At 36.5% G+C, this 21,298-nt stretch overlaps 4 protein-coding genes across 4 annotated transcripts; 3 read left to right on the plus strand and 1 right to left on the minus strand.

Annotated features, from left to right (window-relative positions):
• Positions 1-2,804: 2,804 nt before the first annotated feature.
• Positions 2,805-3,626, plus strand: LOC132166504 (auxin-responsive protein SAUR76). Its single transcript, XM_059577328.2, has one exon. The coding sequence runs from the start codon at positions 2,893-2,895 to the stop codon at positions 3,250-3,252; it is 360 nt and encodes a 119-aa protein (XP_059433311.1). The 5' UTR covers positions 2,805-2,892; the 3' UTR covers positions 3,253-3,626.
• An 8,201-nt stretch (positions 3,627-11,827) lies between these two features.
• Positions 11,828-13,524, plus strand: LOC132165233 (putative pectinesterase 63). The gene is made up of 4 exons (XM_059575716.2): positions 11,828-12,331; positions 12,456-12,662; positions 12,809-13,044; positions 13,143-13,524. The coding sequence occupies exons 1-4, from the start codon at positions 11,828-11,830 to the stop codon at positions 13,300-13,302; spliced, it is 1,107 nt and encodes a 368-aa protein (XP_059431699.1). The 3' UTR covers positions 13,303-13,524.
• A 4,247-nt stretch (positions 13,525-17,771) lies between these two features.
• LOC132166495 (putative pectinesterase 63) lies at positions 17,772-19,701 on the plus strand. Its single transcript, XM_059577319.2, has 4 exons — positions 17,772-18,367; positions 18,582-18,788; positions 18,907-19,142; positions 19,335-19,701. The coding sequence occupies exons 1-4, from the start codon at positions 17,801-17,803 to the stop codon at positions 19,492-19,494; spliced, it is 1,170 nt and encodes a 389-aa protein (XP_059433302.2). The 5' UTR covers positions 17,772-17,800; the 3' UTR covers positions 19,495-19,701.
• Positions 19,702-20,046: 345 nt separating this feature from the next.
• LOC132165720 (histone H2A.1) lies at positions 20,047-21,098 on the minus strand. The gene is made up of 2 exons (XM_059576392.2): positions 20,802-21,098; positions 20,047-20,463 (listed from the first exon to the last, which is right to left on the minus strand). The coding sequence occupies exons 1-2, from the start codon at positions 21,006-21,008 to the stop codon at positions 20,230-20,232; spliced, it is 441 nt and encodes a 146-aa protein (XP_059432375.1). The 5' UTR covers positions 21,009-21,098; the 3' UTR covers positions 20,047-20,229.
• Between the last annotated feature and the right edge of the window lie 200 nt (positions 21,099-21,298).

The following is a 21,298-nucleotide window of genomic DNA, read 5'->3' on the forward strand; positions in this document are numbered from 1 at the left end:
ATGGCCAAAGGGGGTGGCCGAGCCACCCCCAAATTGCCAAGGGGGTGGCTCGGCCACCCCCAGTTTTTTCCGATTTTTCTTTTTTTTTTTTTTTTTTTTTTAATATATTTTTTTTAATTTTTTTTTTTAAAAAAAAACATTTTTTTTAATTAAAAAAAATTAAAAAAAATTAATATATGTGCCACGTGTCGACGTCTGATTGGTCCACGTGTCCAGTTTAACGGTCAACTAACGGTCAACTAACGGATGGACTAATTTGGTCACTTATCAAAACCACAGGGACCTCCTGTGATAAAAATGAAAACCCAGGGGGGAAAAAATAAAGTTGTGAAACCCTAGGGACTAATTTAGTATTTAACCCATTTTTTTATTTCTTTGTCTCTTTTCAACGTGTTATTAGCCATTAATCACTCTCGTAGCAAGAATAATCACCTTAATTATCACTGACACAAAAATTGTTCCTCAATCAGAAATTAATTTAAGTTGTCATCATAAGATGACAAGATATTAATTGTTCTGTTTCCAATCATTTTCTATGTTTGATTTAAAGAAAGCTTAAAAAGAATAAATAATAAATAAATAAAAAATAAAATCATAAAAATTGTTCAATTCGCCGACTAAGATATACTCATTAATTATATTCACCGTTACGCTTGTGGAATAGGATCATCTCCAGTTCATAATGGACTGAAGAATAGAATCCTCTCAAGTCACCCCAATGACCGACCAGGGGTGGTAGGACCACTCTATAAACCCAAACTATATATATATATATATCATTTGGCCCTTTAGGAGTTTAGGGTGGCCGAACCACCCTCAAGGGCCATGGGGTGGCTTCGGTCACCTCAGGCTGGCCGGTCTAGGGTGGCCCAAGCCACCCCAGGGCCCTTGGGGGTGGTCCGGCCAACCCCCAAGGGCCAAACAAATTTTTTTTTTTTTTTTTGTTAGATCAATGGCCAAAGCCACCCCAGACCACCGGTCTGGGGTGACCGAAGCCACCCCTAGCCCCAACTGGGGTGGTCCGGCTATCCTTCAATTTTTTTATAATTTTGTTTTATAATTTTTTTTAATATATATATATATATATATATATATATTTTATTAATGGGACAAATGTCCTATTTATGAGTTCATGATCTCTTTAAAGAGATCCTGACCATTAGCTGAATATTCTTCAATTCAAAATGGACTGAAGAGAATCTTGTTCCTGCGCTTGCAACTTAATGTTCGTGAATAAACTTGTTAGATTTTGATCATTAAACATATAGTCAATAGGTTCTCTTGGAAGGGCATACTTTGACGTGCCTTTGGTTTAGATGGGGGCCACCCCTTGATCAAATAGGGATAATCGAACTATGTGGTGGTTCGACCACTATCACCACCCATTCTCGCTAATTTGAGGAGGTGGAACCACGTTCATAGCCTTAGGGTTATTTCCATGTTGCCAAAAAAAGGGCTTGACCGTAACACCTTTTTTTTTTTTTTTAATTTATATTTAGTTTTTGTTTATAACTTTTTTTATTATATATGATACATGTCACAATATGAATGGTGTTGACATATCATTCGATGGTATCCATAAAAAATTTTTAGACAAAATTTAAATGTAAGAATCTATTTATATATTTTTTTGCATACCACAAAGAACTTTCGGTTGAAAAATCTTTGTATTATATAAAGCTAATTACAAATATGATTAATCAAACTCTACATTTATTCCTATAAATTGATTAGTTGATAGTTACCACGGGTTGGTCCAAATTCTAGAAAGAGGGGGCCGGGTGGATCCTATTCGAAAGTCAATCAAATAAGAATTAACCAGAAAATAAATAGACTAATAGGTTGCGGACCTTGGCGACACTATTGCACATGCCCGTCGCTTTCACAAACAGTTTTTCCAAATAAAAAAGAAATTAGAATAAAATTTGTTAGTTTTTAGTAGAGGAATCGATCACCGTTATGGAAACCAACAACTTTATAGTTGGTACGTGAATACGAAGAGCAAAATTGGACAAAAGCTCTCCGCATTGTTACCTACTACATGTAAAAAGTTAGTAAATGTCCTTCCATTCTCAAACAATTTGAAAATTCGAACTGAAAAGCTGAGATTTTATATTTTTTTCCTCTTGTATTCTCAACCTTTTCTTTTGTTTAATCCTTTTTTAATGGTAAAATTATTAGTTTAAAATAACTGGGAAAAGTAAAACACATCGTTCCAAAAGAGTATGTATACAAATACAACCAGGGCAGGGGCTTCACCATGGGAGAGAGAGAATATGCAAGCCACAAAGAAAAGGTCGCAACTGGCAAGCAGTATTTGCATAAATAAATAAAATTCTTGGAAAGGAGCCTTTCTAAACCATCGTCACACCAAATGCCAAAAATAAAATAAAATGTATGGCATGTAAAAGATTTGTGATATAAATAAACACTGTAATTGCTCTGATTATGTAGACGTGCTTTGTTGCCGGCTGTGTTTTCGAATATCGTAAAAGATTTTGACTTTTTAAAATGAGATGATCAAAGACTCGATTTAACAAATAATATTAAAATCAATGCCATGAGTTCAAGTGGTGAGAATGTAAAAATATTGCTCTGTAACACTTATTTTGTAGACTCCAATGTGAACTGAATTTGTAAAGAATTATAATTCTCAAAACATTTTCTCATAAATAATTAAAATTTTCTTGTCCTAAAGCCACTGACACGTTACAGCAACACAAAGAAGTTTACCATTTCACCCCTCTCTCGGCCCTTTTTATAGGAAGCTTCCCTCCCCCTTTCTCAGCCCCCCCAAACTCGCACCGATCTCTCTCTCTCTCTCTACCAACTAATAATTTCCAAAACCTCCTTCTCCTTCATTCTTTATCAAATCTAAGCAATATAGCTGAGATGGCCAAAGGTGGCAAGCTGACGAAGCTCAAGTCAGTTCTTAAGAAATGGAACTCATTCAGCAAGCAAGGCCGAGTGAACGTCAGCGCCGTTGCCTCTGCTGACGACGACGATTCCTCCACCCTCGCCAGAGACCTCCACCCGGTCTACGTTGGCAAGTCAAGGCGGCGCTACCTTGTTAACTCCGACGTCGTTGACCACCCGCTCTTCAGAGAGCTTGTGGAGAGGTCCGGCGACTCCGACGACACCATCAACGTGGCATGCGAAGTCGTGTTGTTTGAGCACTTGCTTTGGATGCTCGAGAATGCTGATCCACAGCCCGAGTCATTGGACGAACTCGTTGAGTTCTATGCTTGCTGATCAACACTGAGTTGGCATCGATCCTTATAACTCTTGGGGTGGGTGTGGTTTAATTTGCGATCCTATGGGTGATTCTCTGTGGTCATCCTCACGGTATAAAATATAGTTAATTGTACATTCTTTCAAGTTTAATAACGTGCGATTAGCGCGTAGAGAAAAAAAAAAGAAAAAAAAAATGGAAGGTAGCTAGAGGAGATCAAAGGCATGCGCCTGTGATGATGAGCATTTGAGTGATTGAACGGTGAGGATTAACCCTTTTCACTCCGGCTAATCTCTTGGCCCGGTGGAAATTATCAGTATTATATATCATTGTTCTTGTTCATTTGTACTTATAAGATATTGTTTATTTCTATATACTTAGAAATGTTTTCCTTTTTCTTTCTTCTGCTTCATACATTGCTTTATTCTATGTCAATTAACTTTTTGCCCTTCAAAATTAAGCGATATAAATAATTTTTATAATCGAGCCAAGTCGAGCACAGACGTCCATCTTGGCATGGAAAGAGGATCGATGTGGAAATTTTGTCCATCAATCCATGTCAACATGACTATTCTTGAAAAGTGTATAGCAATAACATGTTTGGTACATCTTTATGTCCGTTTTTCGTATTGTTAAGAGACTCTTATTTTAAGAGTTGATTTGTGATGTCACATAGTAAAATAAGTAAAATAACAATAAATAAAAATGTTCTCATTCATATATCTTCCAAGAGGGAGTACATTTTGGAAAAATAGATGAGATTTTAACTTCTTTCAATAAGGGGTAATACGTAGTAGGGCCTCTGCCAAGTATAAAGTGTTTGATAGTGAAGAAATATTTCCACCGCGCCCGCCAGCATTCTTAGAAACTCCATCAGGGGGAGTGTGAAAATCACAAGACTTGTACAGCAACGGAAAATGCACTTTAACCCTTGTAGCTAGATGCATGGACTCCTGAGATAATTGCCTCATCAAATTCAATTGTTACATCAGCTACAGTCTTTGAAGATATTAAGGCATCATGCTGTATACCACAGATCAGACAACAAATCCTTGAACAAGGTTGTTGTAATATTGGATGACAAAATTGGGGCCTGGTTAACTTTATTTACCATTTTTATTAAATTACCGGTTACCTTAAAAATTTAAACTGATAAAAAAAAAAATGAACTGTACTTGATTGTGAAACTTTTTAAATTGGGTTTGTCGTTTTTGTCAAGTTGTACATTTGGGGTTGTTTTAGTGGAAATTCAATATAATAGCTTTATATAAGGATGGTCAACAATTTAATTAAATGATGGTATTTTAAAAATGTTGCTTCCACAACCTCTCTACTGTGTTATGGGATCCACGACCACAAGAGAGAAGGGGTGCAAAACTAACATATTTTTTAGGCAAAAATAACATTTGCATTTAATTAATTAGTCAATATTGTCCTAGCAATATAATGTTGGGACTAGTGGATTTAGATCCCGTGCAATGAAATTGTTTTACGAATTATTTGAAATTTTGGACAAGAACAATCTCTCAAGTGAAGTTGCTTTATTGTAGGGTAATAAACCAACCAATTGCACGGGATCTATCTCTAGCTCGCCATGCAAGTAACATGTAAAAAACAAAAACAAAAACGGCCACTTTTTCAATAAGAAAGGGAGGTGCAGAAAATGTCCATATTCTGAGACAGCAGGGAAGTCAACAACTTTTAAGGAAGCACCTTAATTAACCCCAGGTCCATATTAAAGTTGAGTAGGTTTAGTATATATATTGGACTTGTTACAATATTCTACTCCAAAAGTGACAAGTGTATAGTTTATTGTGCTAATCATTAGGTTGTTCGAGATGCTTTTTGCAATATACACGCAACACACGGCCTATTTGTTTGCTTTGCTGGTTCGATATCAGACCTCTTTAATATATTCAAGACCTCATATTGCAAAGTGGAAGCTAGACATGGCATGGAATCCGCCCAATCCACGCTTTAGTACCTGTAACGCGTTTCCAAGCTGCCACTGCCACCCTACAAAGCTCTGCTTTCTTATACAATATTATTATCTTTTCTTTCTTTCTTTGTTTTTTTCCTTTTGTTGTTTTTAAAATGTACAGTACCCTATTAAACTACATTTTGAGATAGTAATTTTGTAAAGAATAGGGGATGGATCAAGATTAATCTAGTTAATTAAAGACGAAAGAACCGCAGGTTGACAAAGGAATGTATAAGTAGGGCATGAAAAGTTAAACTGATTGAGACTATCCCATGCTTGCTTTTGAACAGATACAAAAAAGCTAGTGCAGGACAAAGTCTAAGTGGGTCGATCAGTAAAACAAAAAATCAATATAAAGATGATCGATCGCTATGTGCCTTCATTGTTAGACATAGTGAAATAATTTTTTATTTAAAAAAAAAAAAAAAGAAGCTCAGAGAAAAGTAGCTTTTCAAAGATATTTGACGGATAGTGATTTGGAGTCTGAAATATTCTTTTTTATATGGGAATTTACACATTAGCGCGCGCGAGTAAAGGAAAAAGGCAAAAAAGGAAAAAATAAAAAATAAAAAAGGCACTTGTTCATGGAGAATGAACGAACGGTGCTAACAACTTCAAGAGGAGAAAAAGAAGAAGACGGGAATGCCCTTGGACCTGCCTACTTTGTCAGGATCGAAGACGACAAAGCTGGAGGCCGTCATTCGCGGCTTTTGATGAAAAGATGCCCCAATCAGACTTGGATGGATACGCTTGCCCCGTTGGGGGGCATTTATGTCTTTCAATAGAGTGACCTCGGTCAGTCAGTAGGCCGAAGACCAGCCCACGTGGGAAGCGGGTCGATAAATCAGATTTTGGCTCTTCAAAAAAAAGGCGACCCCCCACCTCACGAGTCCATGTTACTCATGGAATTTTTGTCCCCAATATTTATGAATGCGCTCCAACACTTTTTGGTCTCTATATGTCTACCTTTGGTTATTCATGATTTCATATCTAACCTTTCTTTTTCAAAGAAATTAATTTCAATTTCATCATCATCATCATCTGCATTTTAAGTTTCTGCATCATATGCTCTAACAAACTACATGATTTCACATTATTCAATTATTTTAAAAGACATGCAAATATTAATTTTTTTTATATAAAGTTACAGGCACAAATTTAAATTCTTACTGTTGAAATTGAGATGATTCTATTTTACGATGGTATGATATTTAAGGTTCTAGCTTTTATTGGTTATAAATTATAAAAGAATTTATGAGCGCTAAGTTTTATATTAGTTTCTTATCGAGTAAGATTGAGTTTTTTAGAAGTGATTTTTGAAAGCTTCAATTGTAATTGGGCTAATCATTTTGGAATGATAATATAGATGTGACTATGACCGGAGGGCTATGACTAGAGTTGATAATTTTTGGCACGCTCGCGAACCTAACATGAACTCAACACAAAATTAATGGGTTGGAGTCGAGGAGTCGGACCCATTTAATTAAATAAATCGGATTATGTTTAACATATATAGTCTTATGCCCATATTTCGATACAACTCGAATTCAACATGCGGCATTTAAGGTTGACAATTTCTTATACGACCCACAAATCCAATACAAAACTATCAGGCAATTAGTATTAAGGAGTCAGATTATGGTTGATATATATAATTGTATACGCATGCCTCAGTAAAATCCGAACTTAACACACAAACACAAATTGCCATATCTAATTATGATTGATCCCCTAGCTCGCCTCTTGATTTCATTGTTGAGCTAAGACAAATTCACAGCAGCATGTATATATAGATCGAATTCTTATTTTGATTCCGGACTAGTTGGGAAGAACATTTTAATTAGTTGCTTGTGAGGTCCTTGAATTGGCATAAACTTGTAAGAGGACCATATAGTTGATAATATTTTCTCCTTGAGCTTAATTAGTTAATAATTTTGATTTGCTTATATATTTTCAATAATTTTCTAAGAACATGCTGTACCAACTCAGTCGACCATCTAAAGCAGGACAATGTTGCCTCAAATAATATACTTCTCCACGTACGAGGCATTAAAGATAAAACGATGACCCATGTTTTGTGTCGGAGGCTGAAAACAAAAGATACCATGAAGAAAAACACAAATACAGATGAATGGGATGGGACGAAATGATATGGGAAGGAATGGAAGGCAACATTTGTGTACACGGCCCACAGCATATTTAGTATATGCGGGGGGTTGCGTGTGGGGTTTTTTGGCCACCAACAGGACAAGTGCTGAGAAGAAAAGAAAGCGTCAGTTTGTAGATAAACAGAGAAGACCGTCACCACACTGCCCAGTGCCCCAGGTGGCCTTAATCTGCATACCAAGTGCCATAACATATAATGGCATCGACTACTGTTCTCGCGATTCTGTAAGGCCCTACCTGGATCTTTCCAAAATGAGATCAACCTCATTATCATGATAACATGGGAGATTGGAGGCACTCTGATGTTCAAGTTAACATGGTATTGGAATAATTAATGTTTTTGAAATAAGAAGGTTTTTGAGAGAAGGTGCTATGCTACCTTTTATACCCTTTTTTTTTTTTTAGTTGCTTTTATCCCCAGAAATATTCATGATGACTAAAAGAAATTTCTTGCTCATCTCTTCACTTGGAATGGATAGATAAAAATCTTTGAAATACAAAAAATTTAAAACTTTGTATGACATCAAACATTTTCGGCTACAATAAGAAAGACAAAAATGTTTTGCGAAAGAGTGGTGATGTACATGTGAGGAATGGTGGCATGGGAGTTGGCTTCTGTGTAGCTAGCTAGTAAATACGTGGTTTGCAGAGTCCATGGAATAAAGGAAAAAAGAGAGAAGACGCCGCTATACATGGGTTCCTTTCAAGTTTCAACGACCAATGTATTTCCGTTTTCCACATAGCTTGTGGTCGCCACTAGACTCCACAACCTCATAACCACAACACATGGCATGTGATGTCTCAAATCTAAATTCCCACGTTCCCATCCCACCATTTAAATCTAAAGCTGTGGGTTCTATTCAATAATATTCAATATTCATTCCCCCCAGCACAAAGAGAAAGAGAAAGAGAGGTCAAAGAAAATAGTGCGGCAGCCATGTGGAATCAGAAATACGGATAACTGTCAGCCTACACAGAACAATGTCGTTTTGTTTGCTTCACTGATCATAACTTGCTCAATCTACGTGATCAATCATCAGCAAAGGCCAGGGAGTGAGAGGTAGTTTCTATATATATATATATATATATAGCAGGCTACTTCTCTCTATTAATGTACAACAAATAGCACTAAAGCCTCCTCGATCTCCTTCAAACGGGTCTCTAGCTAGCTTCCTGTTTTAATAGGCTACGTACAATTTGAATGGTCCAACACCCTATAAAAACATATGCTTTGGTCTTTTATTTGTTAGTGATAAATTATATATTGAGAATAGAGTTTTATTTTTATTTCTTGGTTGATTCTATAAATGTTATTGATGGATTTCAATTATATTCTCATCCACACTAACCTTCCATATCATGCTCTAATGGTCCACTCTAAATGTAAATGATAAATCAATCTATTATTACTGTTTGGAGTCAGCTTTTTAGTTAGGTGATGCCATCCCTGGTCCTTTTCTGGTGAGTGGGAACATTAATGAGCCACACTGGATATGCTTATAGGAGTCTAGGCCTAGAGACGTGATAAACGTTATGATTTTTTTGTCTTTTTCTAATCAAAGTACAATGGAATAAGGGGAGGAGAATAACACATGAAATAAAAAACACAAAATATGAGAGCCAAACAGTGATTAAAAACCATTGAAAATTGTTCAAATAATTCACCCGGTCGATTGAATTCTTAGCTCTAAGGCTAAGAAAGGGGCAGCCTAATAAGGCAATTTGAAGGGAGAGCGCTGGATGCGCTAGATGCTTTATATGTCATTTCATTAAATATGAGAGCTAAACAATGATTAAAAACCATTGAAAATTGTTCAAATAATTGACCCGGTCGATTGAATTCTAAGCTCTAAGGCTAAGAAAGGGGCAGCCTAATAAAGCAATTTGAAGGGAGAGCGCTAGATACTCTATATGTCATTTCATTCTTTATATTTAGGAAAAATTTCAAAAACAATCATAAAAATTTACTCATATCAGATTTTTTACAATTAATCAACTCTCAAGGGTTGCTACTTGCTATAGTATTTCCCAATATGTATGGAACCAAAGGTGGTTCTCTATATATTATTTTAATATAAACATTTCTCTTAATTTCCCTTATTCTCTTTCATCTTTTTGTCTTTAATTAGGGATTATATTGAGATTTTGTGAAAAGAAAAAAAAAAAGTGAGGGTAGGTAAGGAATTTATATTTTGTAAAGAAATAATATTTGAATGGTATATAAAAAAGTAAAGGAAACTATTGCGAAATATATTTTCATAAATAAGCAAAAAGTAGCTTTTATGACCTAGACTTAGAGAAAATCAAAAGGAAATTGTTACTAGTACTCTAAGCCTTGAAAGAAGAAAAACCAAAGTTGTTGAAGAAGTGTATCATTGTAGCGTTTGATGTAATCAACCCTTAGACATTAACAGTTCTCATAGTAGATGAGTAGTGCTATGTAATATACAACATTTTTAACTCACAAATATTTTATAATGTTGTTGTTTCAGTATTAACGAACCCTTGATTTTTTTTCTTCTTAAACAAAATTGATCTAAAAATTAGTTAAAACTAGCACATCAATATTGTGAAATAATTATAAAATTAAAAAAAAAAATAGTTTTTAGCATTATTCTTAGTAAATTAAAAAAAGTGAAGTGAATTGTTAGTAAATAGTTTATTGGTTGGACGGTTAAAGCTTGATAGGCTGATAATTAGCAAATGTGAAGAAAAGACCCTTCTAAATGTAAATAAATATGCATGTTTTGTATCATTTTGTAATCAACCAAGTGAAAGTTCAATACAATTCTGAATCGGAGGTTTTGGCCAATTCCATTCTATATATATATTCTCATCTCTTTCATTTACATTTCTTACAATGTTATACAAATTTCCATAAAAGTATACCTAAATACAAAGAGGAAATGAATGTTACAAGCTGTCGGCCATTTTGCCATTCCTGCCAAAGCTACTATACTTTCCTTTGCCTACTGATTGCAAGAAGAATGGGCGGGGAGGATAAGCAATTAAGCTTGAGTAAATTCTTAAACTCGTTTAGGAATTCTGGCCCAGCAGCTAATTTAGAGATTTATAAATTAAATTATTATTCATCGTATTTCTTTGATAATACGATATTCATTTAGAAAAATGAAAACCCATAATTAAACCTTTCTTAAGACTTACAAATTAAAAACTTGACCACTTACTATAAATTATCATATATAAATCCTATCTCCTTAGGATTTTTTTTGTTATATATAAGAAAAAGATATGGAAAGAGTATGGTTGATAAATAAACTTGGAAAATCACCCTAGCACTTTCATACTATCTTTAAACATTAATAGATCATCATCTTATGAATCCACCCTTCCTTGATTTACCCAAGGTGAGAGACTCCTGGCCTTCTCCTTCAAAGTGAGGAAATTAAACCTAGTAATTAATTAAGGAATATATACCTAGAAAGTTGTTAAGTTGGCGGCATGCAATGTTGCTTTTTATGTAATTTCTGCTAAGTGCCAACCCTTTAATACGACGATAGCTAGCTAGCTAGCTTATGAATTGAAGAATGTTCCCTCTCCAGTTGCAACCAGTTGTCCAGAGTGATGAATGTTTTCAGATGTTTTGATTTGACATTGCTGTACGTCTAAGGAGTTGTCCAATTTTGAGGGTTTGAGTTTGATGGTTAATAATATCTCTTGCATGCTTACTCTCTGACTACCTGGGCCCTCCTCTGATCTGGCTGGAAATAATCCTCGTGCATTGGGCCACACACAAAGCCATTTGAATAATAAGTTAGAGATGGGCCTTTTAAGTTCAATTGTTTAAAGATGGCGTCCACCAATATATCCAGCTGTGACTCCACGTATTCTAACAGCCTTGGCGGCCCAAGCTGAGGCTACGAGGAGGGCCCTAAACCCACCCATCAGGGATCGGGATCTTTACAACCAGTAGGCAATTAATTGTGAGATCTCTATTCAAACAGGATTAATGTTAATTCCAAAGAGTAGCTCAATTGACTATCAACGACGCCTCATAAAACAGATGTTATTTTTGTGTGGATTAACAATGAGTAATCCACTGAAAAGTGCTTGAGTGGATTAGTCATTGTTAAAAAATAAAATAAAATTATTAGACCTTGCCACATTAACTAATTAATTAATTGGTAAAATATTTATAGAATTTTTGTGTGGTACATAGCATTCCTATCCAAATTTGACCAGTAGTGTAACAACACTTTTTCAATGGTAATACTAGCATGTAATTCCCAGAAACCCTAACCAACAACCTCTTAACAAAAATTATTCCAACCTAAAAACAAAAAACAAAAAAAAAAAATCCCAACAAAAACAACTAAACTTGGCAAGTAGTAAGCGAAATGCACGTACAACTTCACGTTACATTTCCCCCCGTTAATATAAATACCACACACGAACGCAACAAGAGAATCCAAGAGCAATAATATAATATGGTTTTGAAACAGACTCATTATGCCGCTACGGCATCGTTTTTCTCCACCCTACTGCTTCTCAAACTCCTCCCAACAGTTGTCTCCGTCGTCCCGAACAACAAAACATCACCGCTGGACGCATGGATTCAGAGCAACATGAAACACTACTCAGCAACCAAATCGTTTGGGCAGACCCTCAAAACGACCGACGACGAGGGTAGCGGCGGCAATAAGGTGATAAAGGTCAGAAAAGACGGTTCCGGAGACTTCAAGACGGTGACCGAGGCCGTGGAGAGCGTCCCATCAGGAAACTCACAGCGAGTGATTATATCGATTGGTCCGGGTACGTATACGGAGAAGATACAAGTTGAAAAGTCGAAGCCGTACATCACGTTTTACGGGGAATCGGGAAACATGCCAACGCTATCGTTCGCCGGTACAGCCAAGAAATACGGTACGTATTACAGCGCCACGGTGACCGTGGAGTCTGACAACTTCATGGCCGTCAACATTGCCTTTGAGGTACGTGGGTTCCTATTTACTTACTTTTAATTTGCATGGTTAATGGTTTGGTTGTGTATGTATATCAGTATACGTATGAATATTCCTGATGATAACGTAGGGTATTTATTTATTGTGTTTATAGAATTCAGCCCCGGCTCCAGATCCTCGACAGAATGATCAACAGGCGGTGGCAATGAGGATAGCAGGAGACAAGGCAGCATTTTACAATTGCAAGTTCATAGGTTACCAAGACACCTTATTCGATGATCAGGGCAAGCATCTCTTTAAAAACTGCCTCATCCAAGGCACCGTTGATTTCATCTTTGGAAATGGCAAATCTGTCTACACGGTACCTACCTACACCTACCTACCAAATATCTCTCTCCCTCTCTCTCTCTCTCTCTCTCTCTCTCTCTATATATATATATATATATGTATATATGAATGAATTTGAATAATGGATGATATATATGCATGGTTGGTATATGCGCGCAGGGAACCACAATAAATTCGGTAGCAAAGGGATTGGGGACGATAACAGCACAAGGAAGGGAAGATGCTAGCGATGACAGCGGATTCGTATTCCTCCATTGCAAGATACAGGGAACAGGCGATACATACCTTGGTAGGGCATGGAGGAAGATGCCCAGAGTCGTGTTTGCTTATACTGAGATGGGTAGTCTCATCGACAAGGAAGGCTGGTCTGATAATGCAAGCGGCCAGTCCTCTGAGTATGCGCTACCAAACTTTAATTTGCCTTTTTCATTATTATTATTATTAATGTTATTATTGTTGTTGATTAATTGTGATGATGGTTTTGATACTTTAGCGAAATGTATTATGGAGAGTACAAGTGCACAGGACCAGGGGCAAGCTCCTCGGGACGCGCCAAATTTGCAAAGATTCTTAGTGATGATGAAGCAGCACCCTTCCTGAGCACCAGTTTTATTGACGGAAGCGAGTGGATTCAAGGACCTCCCAGCCTGTGAGCATCAAATTATTATACCAACGTACAGGGAATGCAAACGACATGCATATTTATTATTATATGCATATATAGGATCGATGTTCGTCCTCATCGTTGTGACAAACCAAACCTGGTACTTGGGATTGGTAAAATGTAATTGTTTGACATGATTCTAGCTTTCTTGTAATGACAAAATAATTTAGTCAATTAAATAAGGGATGTCCAATCCCGGCAATTAGGATTCCCTCCAATTTCAACCCCAAATTGTAAGAAATTCAGGCAAGAAATGAGAGAGATGGAGGCCAAGAGTACTAGCTAGTATTGGAGCAAATAAATCTCGCTCATACCCCTAATTTCTTTTTTGTCGTGCATATATATATATATATGATGGAGGCCAAGACTCAAGAGTAGTGGAGTAAATAAATCCCATACCACTAATCTCTTTTTTGTCATATATATATATATATGATGGAGGCCAAGACTCAAGAGTATTGGCGGAGCAAAAAAATCCCATACCACTAATCTCTTTTTTGTCGTGCATATATATATATATATATATATGATGGAGGCCAAGACTCAAGAGTATTGGAGCAAATAAATCCCATACCCCTAATTTCTTTTTTTGTCATGCGTATATATATATATCACAAAAACAAGGTATAACGAAGAAAAATATCTTGAATTTAAAAGCCTTGGAAAAAGGTAAAATGGAGAAAAAGTTGAAGCTTTGAAACTATCGGGTCAAATTCAAAATCTTCTTCTTTTGAGACTCAATCTTAAAACGAATTAAACAACTAAACAGACTTTAAAAAGGTATACAATACGTTGACCTTTTATTACTAATTAAAGGGCCTAATATTATAATCATTAGATCGAGCACTCACATTGGATTAGCCATATTGCACTTGTATGCAAAATAACTAAGCAAATTAGTAAAAGTGCCCCCATATCATATTAGCGTTTTGCATTTTAGATGCACTTGTAGACCTGTTCACGTATCCGTATAATTTATTTACTATTTCTCTCTCCCTCTCATTTTTTGAAGCAATAATTTTTGTCATTGATTAACGTACTTGTGTGCTGATACACATCTATACACAGTTTGTAATTGTATTGAAAGTTTATTGCGTTAGAAAAATATATAACCATTTTTTTTAAAAATAACCGTTTAAATAAAAAAGATTTTGGAAGAAATACGGTCAAAAAAATACAATATTTAGAAAAGAAATAGAGAGAGATGAAAAAAGAGAAGAAAAAAAAAATATTTTAAATGATATAGAAAAAGAATAGATAGTTAGATGTATGGTGCCTTTCAAAACCCATTAGCCAAACTAGATGAAGTGGGTTTTTGTTAACTATTTTGCATGAAAATTTATATAAACCAATGTGAATGCTCTTCCACGGAATAAAAAGCTTGCCCATTCATTTTTGGACTATAAAGGATAAACATATATATACCCATAGGATTGTTTTGCTCTAATTTCTAAATGACTCTGAATTTTACGAAATTAAGATTTGGGTGAAATTGGCATACAATCAAAATAGTAAGAAAACAAGCAGTTTTCCATTTGATATTTCAAATTTACCAACTACAACTATGCACCAGAAACTTCCAAAAAATTTAAGAAGACCATGCAGGACCTAATAGCAAAACAAGAGGATCCAAGAAGAAGCGGTCTTCTTTGTGTAACAGAATGGAGTTGCTGTTAGGCAGAATTATGGAGATGCAAGGGAAAGGAGGGGGAAAGCCGAGGATCTATAAAAGTGGGGTTGTGATGGAAGCGACGCATGGTGAGCACGCGCAGGAGATGGGAGGGAGGCTCCCTCCGGCCTCTTCTTCGGATGGGTTTTACAAGGGAAAATCAAGAGAGATGGGCGAGAAGAAAGACAGCTTTTAGGAGAGAATTAAAGACGAAAGAGCTCCATTGTAATGGATTTAATACTAGGATGCTATTAGTGGATGAGGAATGCTATCTACCACATTTTTATATATCTCACAAATATTTTACAATACTGTACATCATTGCAGTATGAACTAACCCGTGATTTTTTTTTTTTTTAATAATTATTAATTTAAGGGTTGGTTGAGACTATCACATTAACATTATGTGAATTGAATAAGTGAACTAGGTTGTTAATTATGAGCTGCAACTGTAAATAAGTTTGTTGGTTGGACGGTTAGAGCTTGATAGGCTGAGAATTAGCACATGTGAATAAAAGTCGACCCAGCTAAATGTATATAAATACGTATGTTTTGTATCATTTTGTAATCTACCAAGTTCAAGTTCAATACAATTCTAAACTGGCGGTTTTGGCTAAGTAATCTTGCAAGTCTTTTTTGTATCACTCTTGTGTGTTTTCAAGAATGATGTCGCTTTTAAAATCACTATTAAGCTTGTGATGATCATTATTGGATTTTGATTAAATAATGAATTTAAAAGTCACTTCATTTTTAGAGTGATACAAGTGAGACTTCTATAATTACTCATTTTGACTACCTCAAATAGCCAATTTCATTCTATTCTCATCTCTTTCTTTTACATTTCTTCCAATTTTATACAAATTTGAAATTTCTATAAAAATATAAATAAATACAATAAGGAATGTTACAAGCTCTCGGGCATAGTAACCACGATTAGATAAGAAGAAATTATACTTTGCACTCTCTCCGCATTCGTTTAGCATACTTAGCTGACATGACATGTTAAACACACCCTTGATTTTATTTTATTAAGATTGATCTGAGGGTGAATTAGCATGCTACGTTATTTGAAAAATGCTGAAATAATACAAAGTAGCATTTCTCATAAGGAGAAATGTTGTCCACATTTGTGGGGAAAGGGGTTATTACACTCAATTTATGTCAAAAGAGCATACCCGGCCACAATCGGCATGACACATTTTGCCATTCCTGCGCGCCCCTGCCAAAGCTACTACACATTCCTTTGACTAATTGCAAGAAAGAATGATGGGCGTGGAGGATAAAGCTAAGTAAATTCTCAAACTCATTTTAGGAATTCCCAGCTTATTTAGAGATTTATAAATTATTAATCGTATTTCAATTCTTTGATAATATGATATTGATTTAGGAAAATGAAAACCCATAACTAAATTCCTAAACCTATATTAAGACTTCAAAAATTAACTTAAGTACTTACAAATTACCAAAAATCTTATTTCCTTAGGGCCTTGCAAAAAAAAACTTCGAAAATCACCCTAGCACTTTCATACGTGTAGTACTATCTTAAGCATTAATAGATCATCATTTATCCTCCCTTAATTAACCCAAGGTAAAACTCACCCTCCTTCAAAAGCCTAGTAAGGAATATCTAGGAAGTTTGTATGATCTTTAATTGTTTCATATGGCTGAAGTGCAATCTCAATTACGTATATATAAGGTTTTGAACACACATTTTCTTAACAAGTCGGTCTCCGAGGGTGAGTTAATTCTATATGAGGTTTATTTTATTTAGTTTCAAAATCGAGCACCACATCACACATTCGAGTTGCGACTTATGGGTTATTAAAAATGGGATGTTGCGAACGTTGGATTCATAAGCACGTTAGTATAAATGTTATGATCATAAATATCCCACGTAACTCTTTACAAGTCAACTTTTAAAAGTAAATTCTACCTACCTAAGTTTGTATCAGAAGTCTTTTGGATAAGAGCTATTTACTACAAACATAACTTCTGGCAATGGGCAATGTTGCTTTATCTTTCTGCCAACCCTTTATATGACATACTAATGACCAATCAAATTGAGATCGTGATCCCGTATAATTAGGTAAGCAATTGTGAGAGGTCTCTTATAATTAAGGCTTCAATATTTGAGCAAGAGGCTTGTCTGCTTGAGCCTATTTGATCGAACAAGTGCTCGGACAGTCCATCATTCTATTCCAACAATCAAGGTTCCCTAGAGTTGTGATTTTTTCTCTCTAATCAATTTATAGTAATGCTACATATCACATAAACATCTTACAAATATATATCTCACAAGATTGACATGGCAATGTCTAATAGGCTAATAGTTAGCTCTTGAATAACCTCTTATTAATAAAAAAAAATATTCAATATTAACTATTATAAAATATTTGTGTGATCATATGTAACATTGCTTTTTCAATAATTTAACCACCACTAATATATAGACGTACCGTAACAACATCTTCTTACTTTTTCAACTACTGTAACATGCATAACCTACGTACGTACATCTAACAAAAATTATTCCAACCTCTAAAAAAAAAAAAAAAAAAAAAAAAAAAAAAAAAAAGTATTAATTCCAATATATTCTTAAAATATCGCTGGCCCTAAAAAAAAGTATTAATTCCAAATTTCCAATTCTTAAAATATCGCTGGCCCTGTATATTTTTCTTTTTGTTTCTCTCTCCGCTGCGTTTTGTTAACACCCAAACAGAACCAACGCAATTTGGCCATTCCTAAGCGAAATGCACGTACAACTTCACGTTACCTTTCCCGGCGTTCATTCTGTTTCACATATAAATACCATACACGCATGCACACACAAGACACACCTCCCGAAGGCAAAAAGATCGAGAATCCAAGAGCAATGGCTTTGAAACTGACGCATTTTGCCGCCACGGCGTCGTTTCTAGCCACCCTGCTCGTTCTCCGACTCCTCCCAACGGTTGTGTCCGTCCCGGTCACGGTTCCATCGGAAACATCAAAGCTGGAGTCGTGGATTAAGAGCAATATGAGAGAGTTCAACGACGTCTCAGCATCCAAGTCTATAGACAATGCCCTCCTCATTGCGGAGAACAAGGCTAACGTCAGGGTGATCAAGGTCAAAAAAGACGGTACCGGAGACTTCAAGACGATCACCGACGCGGTCAAGAGCGTCCCTTCAGGAAATACAAAGCGAGTGATTATAAAGATTGGTGGGGGTGAATACAGGGAGATGGTCAAAGTTGACAGATCCAAGCCGTTCATCACGTTTTATGGGGAACCGGGAAACATGCCCAGAATATCATACGACGGCACAGCCAAGAAATTCGGCACTTGGTACTGCGCCACTGTGACCGTCGAGTCTAACTACTTCGTTGCCGTTAATATTGCATTTGTGGTGCGTTTCCAGCTTCTTCTTTTTTTTATGTGGTCGATCTATGCATATATAGGTCCTAGCCAGGGTTCAGCTAGCAACATAATTAGCATGTTATGTTAAATGAGCAAGTTTATTAAATATTTAGAATAATAATAATAAGTAATTAATATAATGTATTTGGTTGAGAAAAATAATTAATGGGCTAGGGTATCGCATTTGTGTATGGTGTATACAGAATTCAGCTCCGGCTCCAGATCCTCGAAAGAATGATCAACAGGCGGTGGCAATGAGGATATCAGGGGATAAGGCAGCATTTCACAATTGCAAGTTCATAGGGTTCCAAGATACCTTATGCGATGATATGGGCAGGCATTTCTTTAGAGACTGCTACATCCAAGGCACCGTTGATTTCATCTTTGGAAATGGCAAATCCGTCTACTTGGTATACCTACCTTACCTACCTATTTCATTTTCATATCTCTCTCTCTCTCTGTATATATATATATACATATGTGATTGAATTTGAATGGATGATATATATGGTTGGTATATGCGCACAGGGCACCACAATAAATTCGGTTGCAAAGGGATTGGGGGTGATAACAGCACAAGGAAGGCAAAACGTTGATGATAACAGCGGATTCGTATTCCTCCATTGCAAGATACTGGGAACAGGCGATACATACCTTGGTAGGGCATGGAGGAAGACGCCAAGGGTGGTGTTTGCTTATACTGACATGGGTACTCTCATCGACAAGCAAGGCTGGTCTAATATTGCAAGCGGCCAGACTCAAAAGTATGCTATCAAACCTTCCTCCTTTTTTTTTTCTTCTCTTTTACCTTTTCTATGGGGGGTGTTTTCATATATTCCAAATTTAACTTTGATTTGGTGTAGTCTAAATTAATATATGAATTGTATGTGATAAAAGGGTCTAAGTAGGTTGTTGCTTCAGAAAGATATTGTTGATTAATTGTGGTGATACAATAGGGACATGTATTATGGAGAGTACAAGTGCAAAGGACCCGGATCAACCCCAGCTGGTCGCGTCAAATACGCAAAGACTCTATCTGATGCAGAAGCAGAGCCTTTCTTGAGCATGACTTTTATCCAAGGAAACAAGTGGCTTCTCGCTCCTCCCCGTCTCTAAGCGTCAAATCTTATACCCATCCACGGTGGCATGCAATAGACTTATTTATATGATCGTTGTGAGAAACCAAACCTAGTTATGAATGGTATAGTGCAATAGTTTTTTTTTTCCCCCCCTAATCATTAAAGGAGAAGGGAAAGGGACGATTACCAAAAATTAAAAAAAAAAAAAAAAAAACAGATAAAGATTTTTGGCAGCCCCACAATAAGTCCGTATAGTGTAATAGTTTGATTCTTTCTTGTAATACCTTGATCGAGTTGATGAGAAGATTTTGGAATATTATTATAGTTTGATTATACTCCCGCTCTTACAAAATAATTGTCCATTAAAAATTAAAGGGCACCATTACAATAATCACATCAATATCTTTGACTTATATAAAAATATTTTATTGAACAATTATTTAACTGCTGCTAAATTGAGGGATAACTATGCATATGTGATATTTACATCGACAAGTTGGCTCCATTATAATGAAAAATTTTGGCAAGTTGATTACTGCATAACATATGTCCTCTTGGGAACTAACTTTACAGGGGACAAATTGGGAGCTAGGAAAACCCACAGAATTGTTATAAACATATACCCAATGGGAATCATGATTGGGGCCATACAATCAAAAAATAGTAAGAAAACAAGTAGCTTTCCATTGGATAATTTTAAATTTACCAACTACAACTATGCACCAAAAATTTCCAAAAAAGGAGCAGAACCTAATAGCAAACCAAGAGAATTTTAGGCTTTTTTGGGTGACTTGGAGGCCTTGGGACCCTTCTCAGCGTCAGAAGAAGCGATCTTCTTGGGCAGCAAAACGGGGTTTATGTTGGGCAGAACTCCGCCGCTGGCAATGGTAACACCTTGGAGCAGTTTACCTAGCTCCTCGTCGTTCCTCACGGCCAACAGCACGTGCCTCGGGTTGATCCTGTTCTTCTTGTTATCACGTGCCGCATTCCCCGCCAGCTCCAGCACCTACATTTCATTACACACAACCAAGAAAAAAAAAAATCAGCTGCTCTTCCCCATTTTCTACCTTTTACAGCCAGAGAGGGAAAGCTGTTTGGATGCCGAGAAATTCAAGGAAAAAGTGTATCTTAATTTGGGATACAATACTTTTGTCTTGGCTTGAAAATAACACAAAGCATTTGCATCTGATATTCAAATATCCGATCTTATCCCATCTTCCTCGAATATCTCACCAGCCAAACATAACTTCCAAAAGAAAAATTTCTAAATACAGAAAATGCAAGACGCATCGCGAGAGAAACAGAGCAAGAAAGAGCAAAATGTTTTGGGATCCGAGAGAGTACCTCAGCAGCGAGATATTCGAGAACGGCGGCGAGATAGACGGGAGCTCCGGTGCCGGTTCTCTGAGAGTAGCGACCCTTTTTCAGGAACCGGGCGAGCCGACCAACAGGGAATTGAAGCCCCGCCTTGACCGACTTCGTCACCGACTTCTTCCTCTCACCGCCTTTCCTTCCTCCGGCTCCCCTCGACGCCGACTTTCCGGACTCCATGGATAAAAATATTTCAAACCTCTTTGAAACAAAAAAGATTGCTTTAGGAGGGAAACTGAACGAACTTTGGAGCGCTTGTGTTTTGAATTTTGGTGTGAAGTTAGGGGAAGTGGGCGGTATTTCATTTATAGTGTGTGGAGCCCGAGAATTTGCCTCGTTGGCGATCCGTGTGCTGTGGTTTAGGCCAATAGGGCTGTTTCTCTTTGGTCAGTACATATCTGACGGTTGGGAGCCTGTTTGTTCTATTTCTCTATATGCGATCCGAAGGATTAATCCTTTGCCACGCTGGT

Source organism: Corylus avellana, chromosome 11 (assembly GCF_965113065.1).
Source record: "Corylus avellana chromosome 11, dhCorAvel1.hap1.2, whole genome shotgun sequence".
NCBI classification, from domain to species: Eukaryota; Viridiplantae; Streptophyta; class Magnoliopsida; order Fagales; family Betulaceae; genus Corylus; species Corylus avellana.

What these genes read in the sequence shown, in the direction of transcription:
- LOC132166504 (XM_059577328.2), top strand. Translation starts at nt 2,893, where the DNA reads ATGGCCAAAGGTGGCAAGCTGACGAAGCTCAAGTCAGTTCTTAAGAAA.
- LOC132165233 (XM_059575716.2), top strand. Translation starts at nt 11,828, where the DNA reads ATGGTTTTGAAACAGACTCATTATGCCGCTACGGCATCGTTTTTCTCC. An exon ending in CCGTCAACATTGCCTTTGAG is followed by an intron (nt 12,332 to 12,455) that starts GTACGTGGGTTC and finishes TTGTGTTTATAG; the next exon opens with AATTCAGCCCCGGCTCCAGA. An exon ending in GCAAGCGGCCAGTCCTCTGA is followed by an intron (nt 13,045 to 13,142) that starts GTATGCGCTACC and finishes TTGATACTTTAG; the next exon opens with CGAAATGTATTATGGAGAGT.
- LOC132166495 (XM_059577319.2), top strand. Translation starts at nt 17,801, where the DNA reads ATGCACACACAAGACACACCTCCCGAAGGCAAAAAGATCGAGAATCCA. An exon ending in CCGTTAATATTGCATTTGTG is followed by an intron (nt 18,368 to 18,581) that starts GTGCGTTTCCAG and finishes TGGTGTATACAG; the next exon opens with AATTCAGCTCCGGCTCCAGA. An exon ending in ATGGCAAATCCGTCTACTTG is followed by an intron (nt 18,789 to 18,906) that starts GTATACCTACCT and finishes ATATGCGCACAG; the next exon opens with GGCACCACAATAAATTCGGT.
- LOC132165720 (XM_059576392.2), bottom strand. Translation starts at nt 21,008, where the DNA reads ATGGAGTCCGGAAAGTCGGCGTCGAGGGGAGCCGGAGGAAGGAAAGGC. An exon ending in TCGAATATCTCGCTGCTGAG is followed by an intron (nt 20,464 to 20,801) that starts GTACTCTCTCGG and finishes AATGAAATGTAG; the next exon opens with GTGCTGGAGCTGGCGGGGAA.